Source organism: Cibotium barometz, chromosome 11 (genome assembly GCF_041138505.1).
Source record: "Cibotium barometz isolate CiBa-2024 chromosome 11, ASM4113850v1, whole genome shotgun sequence".
Taxonomy (NCBI): Eukaryota; Viridiplantae; Streptophyta; class Polypodiopsida; order Cyatheales; family Cibotiaceae; genus Cibotium; species Cibotium barometz.
This window is the reverse complement of record NC_141056.1, coordinates 42,999,384-43,012,981: the sequence shown is the minus strand read 5'-3', so window position 1 is coordinate 43,012,981 and position 13,598 is coordinate 42,999,384. Positions and strand designations below refer to the sequence as shown.

General features: G+C 47.3%; 1 protein-coding gene across 1 annotated transcript in view; it reads left to right on the top strand.

Moving 5' to 3' along the window:
- The first annotated feature begins 1,888 nt into the window (after positions 1-1,888).
- The window catches only part of LOC147634197 (histone-lysine N-methyltransferase family member SUVH9-like), a 50,417-nt gene continuing 38,707 nt past the window's right edge, over positions 1,889-13,598 (top strand). Inside the window, exon 1 of the mRNA XM_086805356.1 lies at positions 1,889-4,215. Within this exon, the coding sequence (XP_086661482.1) occupies positions 2,077-4,167 (2,091 nt within the window). The 5' untranslated portion in view covers positions 1,889-2,076 and the 3' untranslated portion in view covers positions 4,168-4,215. The remainder of the gene's footprint in view (positions 4,216-13,598) is intronic.

Here is a 13,598-nt window from a genome sequence, read left to right as displayed (position 1 = left end):
GATGCAAGATAACTTACATTATGTTGCTCAAACACACCTCACATTATGTTTGATGCAAGATGACTCACATTATGCATGCAGAAACATGACCCTCATTACGTCGATAGAAGATGTAATTGCTACACATAAACCAAAAATTCAAGAACCTACTCACATGGGTAGGACCCCACGTGGCCATTTGTGCATTATTAAATCAAAGAAGATTCTTATGGTTTGTAGAATTATGCTATACTAGAGGATACTAATTTGCTAATTTGCTCTATCAATGTTTGTGCTAATGATATTGGATGAACTGCTAATGTGAACCCTATATAATTATCATGCTTGTTGTAATGCTATGTGCAAGGTGTACACGAGAAGAACATGACCTGGGTGTGGTATTGGTGGGAAGAAATTTGTTGTATTATGTTCTCTATGGTCAAGCCTAAAAAAATAGATGTATATTCCTAAAAAAGGATAACGAGAATATAATCTGGCCATATGCTAATTTTAATGAGAAACTATAGTCGTTGTTTTACTTTCAAGTGTGTGACATCCTTCATAAATTACCTAACGAGACGATGTCACGAAAAAATTAACTAAATTGGCATCACACTATGTGGTGAGCAATTTGGATATAAAAAGACTAAGAGGAAATCATCAACTCTAAATATTAAAGAGACCTCTCTTGATGCGGTCCTTATCACAATTTCAATGGCCTTGAGCTTATCACGAGAACAACTTCTAATTCTTGTGTAGGCTACATCTAAAAAAGTACACTCCTTCAAGGCTTTACACATCAAAGTGGTTCCTATTTAGGGTGTAACGAGCATGAAAGTTGATTGCCATTATTGTAGCCTAGTTTTACTCTTCTCCCTTCGTAAAACAAGGCGAGGAGATTGGTGGATGATAGAGTGTCCCTACAATAGCAATAATGATTGGTGAAGTATGTGGTGATGCTTATTGCATTACTAGTAAGAATAGAGAGAGAGTGAAGATGGACATGAGATGGTTGTTGACAATAAATGGGTGTGGCAAAGTGTTGAAACATTCTCAGAGATCAATGCATTTTGACGGCCTCCCATGCATCATGTTTAGGCAGGGAGTTCATTGTGTAACCACCCTTTTTCCCACTTCATGTTTATTAGATGTGCAACAAGCAACTATTGAAACAACTATAAGGTTCTTGTGCCACTTGGCACAATAGAATGCACACTAGAAGTGATTTCCCCAAATTTAAAATTGGGAAAGTGTAAGAGTTTCAATTTAAGTAGAGGTGTTCTTTAAGAAATATAGAGATAACGCCTCCACTTTAGTAAGTCCGAGTGTAATCACCAATTACACATCTTATTAACTTGCTTGTGCTCTTTCTGTGTCCCCATCGACATACAATCATGCCAACAATGCTCTTTTTTACAGTGCAAATGCTTGAGTAGCCCCTAGGACTAATCCATGTATTCAAGGTAGAAAATGCCACTGTTAAGGCATTGCATGGTGTAGCCACCTTACCCAAAAGTCCTCCATTGCTCCTAGAAATCCACACCCAAAGTGGAGAGGTAGAAAAATGCTTCTCGCAATGTGGACCCATGTGGACCCACAACCTATCTTATCAGTGGGCTCCTTCAGTGTCTCATCAGAGGGCTCTCCTTTCAGAGAGGAGAGAGGGATATGCCTATGCTCATGCCTAGTGTGGCTCCAACTACTCCAGGAGTAGCCCACCTACCACAAGGTCCTGTGCTTCATCATGGTGTAAAGGGACTTCCAGGAGAAGACACCTTCCAGTGGAATGTGTAAAGGTGCTTGTGTAAAGATGATGTAGCCCTAGCATGGGCCACCACTTACCCAGAGACTTGTGCTTTAGTCTTGGTGTGAAGCATCTTAAAATGGAGGGCTCTACCTATGTGGAGATGGTACAATAGGAGCACTATGAATCACCGCCATCAACATTTAGAACTTTGAGTCCCCACACCTGCCTCTGTTGCTTGTCTGTCCGCCATAGCCAGGAGCTTGTTCTGCCAACACAAAAAGCTTTCATTTTGGTCTTGGACTGTTGTCAAAACGCCAGAGGCCCCTTTGGCGACTTGTCTTTGCTTTTCAATGGAACAACCCGCCTTCGCGAGTGCTAGTAGCGATCCGGGGCAACAGTTTATGCAACAAGGCCCTGTTTTTTATGTGCCTCCTCTGCGCATCGTAGCGCCTCCAGGGGTGCCGCCTTATCTTCCCCATACATTCGACCCACTCAATGTTTTCAACGGATTTCGTCCGGAGTTTTTCAGGCAGGGGACAGATGGCAACAGTGGTGGCGGTGCTGCTAAAGCCGGTGGCAGCGAGAATGCGAAAGATAGCACCAGGACTCCAGAAGACGGCACCAGGAGTGCAAAAAATGGCAGCGGGAGTGCAAAAATAAGTGTCAAAGCCGGCAAAGCTAAGGCTTCAGCGGTCCGTGACTTTCCATCGGGATGCGCTAGAAATGACGGTGCCACTGACCACAAAGCAGAGGTAAGCAAGAAATCTACAGCAAATGAGCATTCTGGTGATGGCCTTCCAGGCCAAAAGGAGAAAAAAAGGGGCCGAGAATCGAAGCCTAAAAGACCGGGCGTGGCCAGGCGCACAGCAGCTGGAGTTTCCAGCAGTATTTCTCCTCACAGAGCTGTCACCAACACACTACGGCTTTACGACGCCTTGCGCAGAAACTTATTGCTAGATGAAGAGAGCAAAGACAAAGAGGCCAGCAAGGGTAGCAGGCCGGACTTGAACGCTGGCAGCGTTATAAACCTAAGAGGTCTCGCGGTAAATCGCAATGGGAAAGTGATTGGGTCTGTCCCTGGAATAGAAGTTGGTGATCAGTTCTATTTCAGAATGGAAATATGCTGCATTGGAATGCATGGGCCTATCCAAGGTGGTATCGAGTACCTCACAATGAAAGAGAGTGAGTACAATACACCAGTAGCCATAAGTATCATCTCTTCTGGAGGGTATGATGCTAAAGATGACGGTGAAGAGCTCGTGTACACAGGCCAAGGTGGCAAAAGTGCCCTGGACAGTAAACCCAATGAAGATCAAAAACTGGAAAGGGGAAATCTAGCTATGGAGGGTAGCATGAAGCACCAAGTACCTGTTCGAGTAACAAGAGGCATCAAGGATGGTGCCAGTCCCTCTGGCAAAACATATACCTATGATGGTCTCTACAAGGTAGAACAATGTTGGTCTGAGAAAGGCAAGTATGGATTTGAAGAGTTTAAGTTCAAGCTACGCAGGCTACCTGGGCAACCTGAGCTTGGATCCGCTATTCTTAAGCTTTCTAACTCCTTAAAGTACAAGCCTGGTGAGAGAGAAGGATTGCGTGTGGCCGACATTGCCAATGGCAAAGAAGGTATGCCTGTGTGTGTTGTAAATTCGGTTGACAGTCTCCAAAGCCCACCCCCTTTTGAGTATTCCACTAGCTTGCACTACCCACAAGGGGCTGCCTACCAGCAGTTTGGGCGTGCCCAAGGATGTGATTGCACAGGTGCCTGCAATGCCTCTCAGGCATGCTCCTGCTTTTCAGGGAATGGGAGCATGTTTGCTTATCTCAATGGCGGGATTCTTGTTAAAGAAAGGGGTGTGATTTATGAGTGTGGCAGCAATTGCAAGTGCTCTTTTGGCTGTAGAAACAGGCTGACACAAAGAGCCCTGAAGTATCGCTTGGAAGTTTTTAAGACAGAGGATAGAGGGTGGGGACTGAGGTCTTGGGACACCATTCCAGCCGGGAGCTTCATCTGTGAGTACACTGGGAGGCTCGTCCAGAATTTGCAGTCTTTACATACCAGAGACTATGTTCTAGATGTGAGCAGGTTGCCCAGAAATAATCCTCCATGGGGGGATGTATCTAGTTTTTTGGATACCCAAGCATCACAAGTCACTCATAGTACTCCTAGACCGGATCTTATTATCGACTCCAGCCAAATTGGCAATGCAGCTCGGTTTATAAATCACAGTTGTTCTCCAAATGTCTTAGTGCAGTGCATTATGCGGGATCACCAAGATACAAAACGTCCTCATATTATGCTCTTTGCAATGGACAACATTCCACCTTTCAGAGAATTAACAATTGATTATGGATCTGAAATGCCAACCTCAGAACTTCAAGTGCTAGGAAAACAATGCCTATGCAAATCCGAAGAATGTAAAGGGACATTTTATCAGTAAGGAAGAAACAACTTTAGTGCCAAGAACATATCAAGCATCCATCCAAAGGTAGAGCAAACATCACTCTTTTTGTAAGTGCGGTAGGAAGTACGCAGAACTGAATGAATTTATATCCTAAAATAAAGTCTTGGCAGCAGTTCTGCCACATTTTGAAGTTTTTGCATGGTGTATGCTACTTGTATGCTGTGTTGGCCCATTTTTGAGATTTGTTCACAGTTCTCCTAGAAGTATGGTCACTTACACTGAAATTTTTGAAGTTATCTGGTGTTATTGTATATACATATGTGCGTGTGCGTGCACGTGCATGAGAGAGAGAGAGAGAGAGAGAGAGAGAGAGAGAGAAGAAGAAGAAGAAGAAGAAGAAGAAGAAGAAGAAGAAGAAGAAGAAATTTATATGTATTTCTTCAGAAAGCCAAAATGACATATGAGACTCAATACATAACATAAAAACCATACTAGTCGTGAGCTACTTTGAAATTTCCATGGTCTAGCAAGAGAAAACAATTAACAAAACATCTTACTATAATCAACTAGTAGATTTGTGATGCCAAGCATCAAGAACCACTAATTATGTGGGTTTGGTTTTGGTTTGGACTTACAAAAATCCTCTCTCCTCTCACGATAGACTGTCCACTTGCCTTCTTTCCGAGCTGTCCGGACATAGGGTAATTTTGCATTTTTTTGCTTGAGCTGCATTGGGATTGATTCTTTGTGCCTTCAAGTTTGTTTGATTGTTTTAGAACCCCGATCTTATCGAATTTGGTAGATACGTGAGCATAGCATGATTACCTTTTTGTAAAACTTTGGCAGATACTAGCTCCTAGTTGATCATTGGCATGGCTTCACGTAGTTGATTATCTAAATATCCCTCCTCATCTTCATCCATGTCCATGTGCCATCCTTCAAGAAATGTCCCACATGGATCTGAAGGGCTTTAGATTGCCTCAGTTTGTTTTCTTGGACTTTGGCTTCAATGTCTGATCTGATGTATTCTCGCAACTCTTCCTTGACCATCGTGTCGATGCTGCTAAAGGTCTTGTGTAAGTCTTTGTGTAACCAGCTTGGACATTTTTATAAGTGGACAGACTTCGGAAGCCCAAAAGGTAAGAACATGTAAGCTTTGGGAATGGAGGATTTATCCAATACAAGAACTATGGCTCCTAGAATTTGGTCATGGCGCCTGTCACAGCTCTTTGAGACAAAGGTAAATATTTTAGATGGAAACAGACTCTTTTATGGTGTTTGCGCTCACCTATATTGTGGGTGAACAAGTTATTAGTTGGGCACCTTGTATTTAAAAGGATTCACACTCTTTTAAAAAGTGGGCTTCCAATGTTTAATGTGATATGAAACAGATTGCACACAAGGGTGAACATTTTGGATATTTTGCACACAGTCCGCAAGTGTGTATGTTTTAGCTTTACAAGTGGCATTATGTAATATGAGGTGTGGACACACATTTGGGGCAAGTAAGTGCGTAACCCCTATATTTTGCAGTTCTTCTCTTTCTTGAGGTGTGGACACACATTTGGGGCATGTATGTGTATAACCCCTATATTTGGCAGTTCTTCTCTTTCTTTTGGGGAGCTCTCTCTGCATGGATGAGCTCTCTACACACTTCTACATGCTGATCAGCCCTCTCCATCCCCTTTCTTGATCATCATTCTTGATCCTGGCTACCTATCGGCTATGCTGCAGCCATTCTATTGCGACAGATTTGTCGTTTTGCCTCTACACGTGCAGTGCCAACAACTGTACTTTTTGTACCAACATCTGTACCTGCTGTATCACCCCATGTACTTGCTGTACTAGCTTCTTTACCTACTGTCCGAACTGAATTGAACCATACAGTTGGTGTATTTTCTGTTCAAACAGTACTTGCAATAACTGGGCTAATATCATTGCATAGACTAAGCCCATGGGTATTTGGATCATAGATGGTTATATGTGGATAAATCCGGAGCATGTTCCCCAAAGCTTGTACTCGATTATTACTCCTTTGTAATGGAATATTTCTTGGTGGGAGGTGTGTTGGCCCATCTCCTGCCCCACTGAGGTGTCATCCTGCACATCTCTCTTTTAGTGTATTTTATGGATATGATTTAATGGTTGTGTTCAATGTTAATATGCATGGATGGTAACAAAAAGTGTATTAAAGGTCCTAGTCCCCTGGGCATGGTCTCCGAGTTAGATTCATCTTCACAACATTATCTTCTTTTTGTGGGGTCCTCACCCTTTTCATGCTCTAACAAATCACCAAACTCCTAGAAGAGAATGCTCCACTGAATGGGCAGCTTCAGAATTCAGAAACTAGAAGGTCGTCTTGCAACTCTAGCAAACAAACCAAACCTTGAGTGTATGTATGCTGGTGAATGAAATCAGGTACAAGGGGCCCTCTGATGTGAGGTGATGCTGAGTAGTAGACCGGCACAGAAGCACAGACGAGGTCGGAGTTGAAGCACGGTCGGCGACGAAGGCTCACGTAGATGTGAGGCAAAGGCACTCCGAGAGGTGGTTGGTGTCGAAGGCTCGCGTCGATGGATGCAGAGTCACTCTGAGGTGGTGGATATTTGTAGTGGGCAGCGGAAGGTGAAGTGGTGCAGGCTCTGGTGACAAGGGTGCTGCGGTACCCGAGGGGTGGTAAATAGCATAGAGGGCTGCTGTCCCGAGTGGTGCAGGCTGCAAGGCTCTGGTGACAAGGGTGCCTCAATACTTGAGGGGTGGTGAAGATGAGTAGAGAGGGCTTTATTCCCAACGATGTGAGCTGATGAGCAGAGAGCAGCAGCCCACACTTTGCTTCATCATCATCACATCGCTGCTGTCGCAATGATGTGATGATGATGAAGCAAAGAGTGAGCTGCTGATGTGATGGTGCGGTCGGTGAAGAGGTAGTGGTAAATGCAGATCTGCAGTGCTGAATAGGACTGCAGAAATCATCAAAACGCAAACCTGAAAATGCTGAGGTAGAGCAAGGTTCAGGGGAGAGGGGCTGCCAGAACAGGGCAGATCTGGTGGTGAAGAGGGCTGCCAGAACAGGGTAGATCTGGTGGTGAAGAGGGCCCCTGGTCCCTGGATGATCTGTATGAGAAAAATGCTGACGTGATGAGGATCCAGGGAGGCCAGCAGCAGCAACAGAAGATCCAGCTGTTGAATATGATGTGTGTGTGCTGAATAGGAAACGATGTGTATATATATGGTGTGGGCTGCTGGTCGGCCTAGAATAGGAGCTGTCAGCTAGCAGCAAGAGACAAAAAACCAAACAAAATCACATAAAATCCCCTTTTAGGGCTGGGAAAAATACCATTTTTACACACCCCCTCTCAGGCCAAAAGGGGACCATGAGAGAAGATGAAGGATACTAGTGTCCCACATGGACACACTGGCAAAAGGAATGTATTCCCCTCTGGAAGCGAAGTTTGATAAGTTCAGAGAGGAAGATTGTGATGGCAAAGGTGTAGAGGGTGAGTAGATGTAGATGGGTTGATTGCCTTCCGATGTAAGACCTTGAATGGGACTCTCCATTGAGTAAGAAGTCCCATTCCCTATGTGGTCTAGATCAGAGTAAGGAGAATCAACTTTTGGTGATAAAAATTGGTCCTCCGGGAATGTGGGTAGACGATCCATGCTATGTGCTCGTGAGGTCTTCAATCCCTTTGCTCACGATAGCTCTGATACCATGTGAGGGTAAAAGGTGAAAGGACCAGATGTACGAGAGATCGGAGCAAATCAACACAACATGAAAAGGGTGAACGAGTGTATGTATGATGGTGAATGAAATCATGTAAAAGAGGCCCTCTGATGTGAGGTGACGTTGAGTAGTAGACCGACGCAGAAGCACAGACAAGGTCGGTCCTGGTCGGAGTTGAAGCATGGTCGGCGACGAAGGCTCTCGTTGATGTGAGTCAAAGGCACTCTCAGAGGTGGTTAGTGGCAAAGGCTCGCGTCGGTGGATGCAAAGTTAGTTCGAGCTGCTAGATATCTGTAGTGGGGAGCGAAAGGTGAAGTGGTGCAGGCTCTGGTGACAAGGGTGTTGCGGTACCTGAGGGGTGGTGAATAGCATAGGGGGCTGCCGTCCCGAGTGGTGCAGGCTACTAGGTTCTGGTGACGAGGGTGCTGCAATACTTGAGGGGTGGTGAAGATGAGCAGAGAGGGCTTTTGTCCCAACGATGTGAACTGATGAGCAGAGAGGGCTGCTGTCCCAACGATTTGATGATGAGCAAAGAGAGATGCTATCCCAACGATGTGATGATGATGAAGCAGAGAGTGGGGTGTTGATGTGATGGTGCGGTCGGTGAAGAGATAGTGGTAAACGCAGATCTCAAGTGCCGAATAGGACTGCAGAAATCACCAAAACATAAACTTGAAAATGCTGAGATAGAGCAGGGTTCAGGGGTGCAGAGGGGTTGCCAGAATAGGGCAGATCTGGTGGTGAAGACGGCTGCCAGAACATGGCAGATCTGGTGGTGTAGAGGGCTGTGAAGGCACTGCTCCTCGATGATCTGTATGAGAAAAACGCTGAAGTGATGAGGATCCAGGGAGGTCAGCAGCAATAACAGAAGATCCAGATGGCGAATATGATGTGTGTGTGTGCTGAATAGGAAACGATGTGTATATATATGGGGTGGGCTGTTGGTCGACCCAGAACAGGGGCTGTCGGCTAGCAACAAAACACAAAAAACCAAATAAAATCGCATAAAATTTCCTTTTAGGGCTGGGAAAAATACCATTTTCCGACACCCCCTCTTAAAAAGGCCAAAAGGGGACCATGAGAGAAGATGAAGGATACCAGGGTCCCACAAGGACACACTGGCGAAAGCAATGTATCCCCTTCTGGAAGCGAAGTCTGATAAGTTCAGAGAGGAAGATTGTGATGGCAAAGGTGTAGAGGGTGAGTAGATGTAGATGGGCTGATCGTCTCCCAATGTAAGACGTTGAACGGGGCTCTCCATTGAGTAAGAAGTCCCATTCCTTGTGTGGTCCATATGAGAGTAAGGAGAATCAACTTCTGGTGAGAAAAATTGGTCCTCCATGAATGCAAGTAGATGATCCATGTTGTGTGCTCTCGAGGTCTTCAATCCCTTTGCTCACAATAGCTCTGATACTACCATGTGAGGGAAAAAGGACGAAAGGACCAGATGTACGAGAGATCAGAGCAAATCAACACAGCAGGAAAAGGGTGAATGAGTGTATGTATGATGGTGAATGAAATCATGTACAAGAGGCCCTCTGATGTCAGGTGGCGCCGAGTAGTAGACTGGCATAGAAGCATAGATGAGGTTGGAGTTGAAGCATGGTCGGCGACGAAGGCTCGCGACAATGTGAGGCAAAGGCACTCCGAGAGGTGGTTGGTGTCGAAGGCTCGTGTCGGTGGATATAGTGTCACTTCGAGGTGGTAGATATCTGCAGTGGGCAGCGGAAGGTGAAGTGGTGCAGGCTCTGGTGACAAGGGTGCTATGGTACCTGAGGGGTGGTGAAAAGCATCGAGGGTTGCCGTCCTGAGTGGTGCAGGCTGCCAGGCTCGGCTCTGGTGACGAGGGTGCTGCAATACTTGAGGGGTGGTGAAGATGAGCAGAGAGGGCTGCTGTCCCAACGATCTGATGATGATGAAGCAGAGAGTGGCTGCTGATGTGATGGTTCGGTCGCTGAAGAGGTAGTGGTAAACGCAGATCTGCAGTGCTGAATAGGACTGCAGAAATCACCAAAACGCAAACCTGAAAATGGTTAGGTAGGGCAAGGTTCAGGGGTGCAGAGGGGCTGCCAGACCAAGGCAGATCTGGTTGTGAAGAGGGCTGCCAGAACAGGGCAGATCTGGTGGTGAAGAGGGCCCCTGGAGGATCTGTATGAGAAAAACGCTGACGTGATGAGGATCCAGGGAGGCCGGCAGCAGCAACAGAAGATCCAGATGTTGAATATAATGTGTGTGTGCTGAATAGGAAACCATGTGTATATATATATATGGGGTGGGCTGCTGGGCGGCTAGCATCAAGAGGCAAAAAACCAAACAAAATCACATAAAATCCCCTTCTAGGGCTGGGAAAAATACCATTGTCACACCCCCCCTCACAGGCCAAAAGGGGACCATGAGAGAAGATGAAGGATATCAGTGTCCCACATGGACACACTGGCAAAATGAATGTATTGCCCTATGAAAGCAAAGTCTGATAAGTTCAGAGAGGAAAATTGTGATGGCAAAGGTGTAGAGGGTGAGTAGATGTAGATGGGCTGATCGTCTCCCAATGTAAGACCTTGAACGGGGCTCTCCATTGAGTAAGAAGTCCCATTCCTTGTGTGGTCCAGGTTAGAGTAAGGAGAATCAACTTCTGGTGAGAAAAATTGGTCCTCCGAGAATGCGGGTAGACGATCCATGCTATGTGCTTTGGAGGTCTTCAATCCCTTTGCTCACGATAGCTCTGATACGATGTGAGGGAAAAAGGACGAAAGGACCATATGTACGAGAGACGAGAGCAAATCAACACAGCATGAAAAGGGTGAATGAATGTATGTATGATGTTGAATGAAATCATGTACAAGGGGCCCTCTGATGTGAGGTGACGTTGAGTAGTAGACTGGCGCAGAAGCACAGACGAGGTCGGAGTTTAAGCACGGTCGGCGACGAAGGCTCACGTCGATGTGAGTCAAAAGGCACTTCGAGAGGTGGGTGGTGTCAAAGGCTCGCGTCGGTGGATGCACAGTCACTCCAAGGTGGTAGATATTTGTAGTGGGCAGCGGAAGGTGAAGTGGTGGCAAGTGCAGGCTCTGGTGACAAGGGTGCTGTGGTACCTGAGGGGTGGTGAATAGCATAGAGAGCTGCCGTCCCGAGTGGTGCAGGCTGCCAAGCTCTGGTGACGAGGGTGCTGCAATACTTGAGGGGTGGTGAAGATGAGCAGAGAGGGCTGCTGCTGATGATGAAGCAGAGATGGCTGCTGATGTGATGGTGGGGTCGGTGAAGAGTTAGTGGTAAACGCAGATCTGCATTGCTGAATAGGATTGCAGAAATCACCAAAACGCAAACCTGAAAATGCTGAGGTAGAGCAAGGTTTAGGGGTGCAGAGGGGCTGCCAGAACAGGGCAGATCTGGTGGTGAAGAGGGCTGCCAGAACAGGGCAGATGTGGTGGTGTAGAGGGCTGTGAAGGCATTGCCCCTGGATGATCAGTATGAGAAAAACATTGACGTGATGAGGATCCAGGGAGGCCGGCAGCAGCAACAGAAGATCCAGATGTCAAATATGATGTGTGTGCTGAATAGGAAACGATGTGTATATATATGGGGTGGGCTGCTGGTCGGCCCAGAGCAGGGGCTGTCGGCTAGCATCAAGAGACAAAAAACCAAATAAAATCACATAAAATCCCCTTTTAGGGCTGGGAAAAATACCATTTTCACACCCCCCCTCTCAGGCCAAAAGGGGACCATGAGAGAAGATGAAGGATATCAGAGTCTCACATGGACACACTAGCAAAAGGAATGTATTCCCCTCTGGAAGCGAAGTCTGATAAGTTCAGAGAGGAAGATTGTGATGGCAAAGGTGTAGAGGGTGAGTAGATGTAGATGGGCTGATCGTCTCCCAGTTTAAGACCTTGAAACGGGGCTCTCCATTGAGTAAGAAGTCCCATTCCCTGTGTGGTCCAGATCAGAGTAAGGAGAATCAACTTCTGGTGAGAAAAATTGGTCCTCCAGGAATGTGGGTAGACGATCCATGCTGTGTGCTCTCGAGTTCTTCAATCCCTGTCCTCACGATAGCTCTGATACCATGTGAGGGCAAAAGGACGAAAGGACCGGATGTTCGAGAGATCAGAGCAAATCAACACAGCATGAAAAGGGTGAATGAGTGTATGTATGATGGTGAATGAAATCATGCACAAGAGTCCCTCTGATGTGAGGGCTGAGTAGTAGACCGGCGTAGAAGCACAGACGAGGTTGGAGCTGAGGCAAGGTCGGTGACGGAGGCTAGCGTGGATGTGAGGCAAAGGCACTCCTAGAGGTGGTCGGTGTGGAAGGGTCGCATCAGTTGATGGAGTCTCACTCCGAGGTGGTAGATATCTGTAGTGGGTAGCAAAAGGTGAAGTGGTGTAGGCTCTGGTGACAAGGGTGCTGCGGTACTTGAGGGGTGGTGAAAAGCATAGAGGGTTGCCGTTCCGAGTGGTGCAGGCTGCTAGGCTCTGGTGATGAGGGTGCTGCAATACTTGAGGGGTGTGAAGATGAGCAGAGGGGGCTGCTGTCCCAACGATGTGATGATGATGAAGCAGCGAGTGGCATAGTCACAAGGAATGGGGGACGGGGACGAGGACGGGACGGGGGACGGCCATAAGTAGGGAACGGGGACGGGGGAGGGAACGGCACTCAAAAAATACTTTTTTTAAAAGTTTTTCTACTCTACACTTATTCTACTTTGGAAGTACATCAAAATGAGCACAAATTTACATAAAATGGTAAGCTTTTGAGTCATATTAACACCGGATGGTGGCCGATTGTGGCCAGATAGCATGAGACGATTCTGGAGAAGGTTGGCACACTGCCAACCAGGCTACATGCATATGCGGTGAGTTATTATACACCTACTGCATATGGGCTGTAAATTCTGGGTCCGTTGCGGCGCGCAGTTTCACACCAGCCTACTTGGGGGAAGGTGCGGAGGGGGGCGTGAGCCCCTCTCTGCAGGGGGTGCGGGGGGGAGATGACTCCCCCCCCGGCCCGAAGGGCCGTTTACGCTAAAGCCTAAACTCCATGCTTGTAGCCTTGTAGCCTTGTTCTTATATAGATATTAGATAGGCAAGAGAGAGGCAAGGGCAAGTGAGAGAGAGAGAGGCAAGGGCCAAGCCTCAAGGGCCAAGGCCCAAGGCCCCAAGGCTCAAGCCTAAAGGCCAAACCTCAAGGCAAGAGAGAGGCAAGGCCCAAGGCCCAAGGCCCAAGCCTCAAAGGCTCAAGGCCTCCCCAAACGGCCAAGCCAAACGGCTAGAAACGGCCCCGCAAACGGCTAGAAACGGGCAAAAGAAACCACAGAATGGCTCCCTGCCGTCCCCCCACAGGGCCGTCCCCCACAGCCGTCCCCGTTCCTACTGCTGTCCCCTTCACCGTCCCTTGTGAGGGACGCCTCCAGGGGGACGTCTGTCCGTCCCCTGCCGTCCCCGTCCCGTTTCGCCGTCCCGGCGTTCCAAGCCTCCGTCCCCTCCGTCCCCTGTGACTATGGCGAGTGGGCTGCTGATGTGATGGTGCGGTTGGTGAAGAGGTAGTGGTATACTCTGCAGTGCTGAATAGGACTGCAGAAATCACCAAAACGCAAACCTGAAAATGCTGAGGTAGAGCAGGGTTCAGGTGTGTAGAGGGGCTGCCAGAACAGGGCAGAGCTGGTGGTGAAGAGGGCTGCCAGAACAGGGCAGATCTGGTGGTGTAGAGGGCTGTGAAGGCGCTGCCCCTGGATGATCTGTATGAGAAA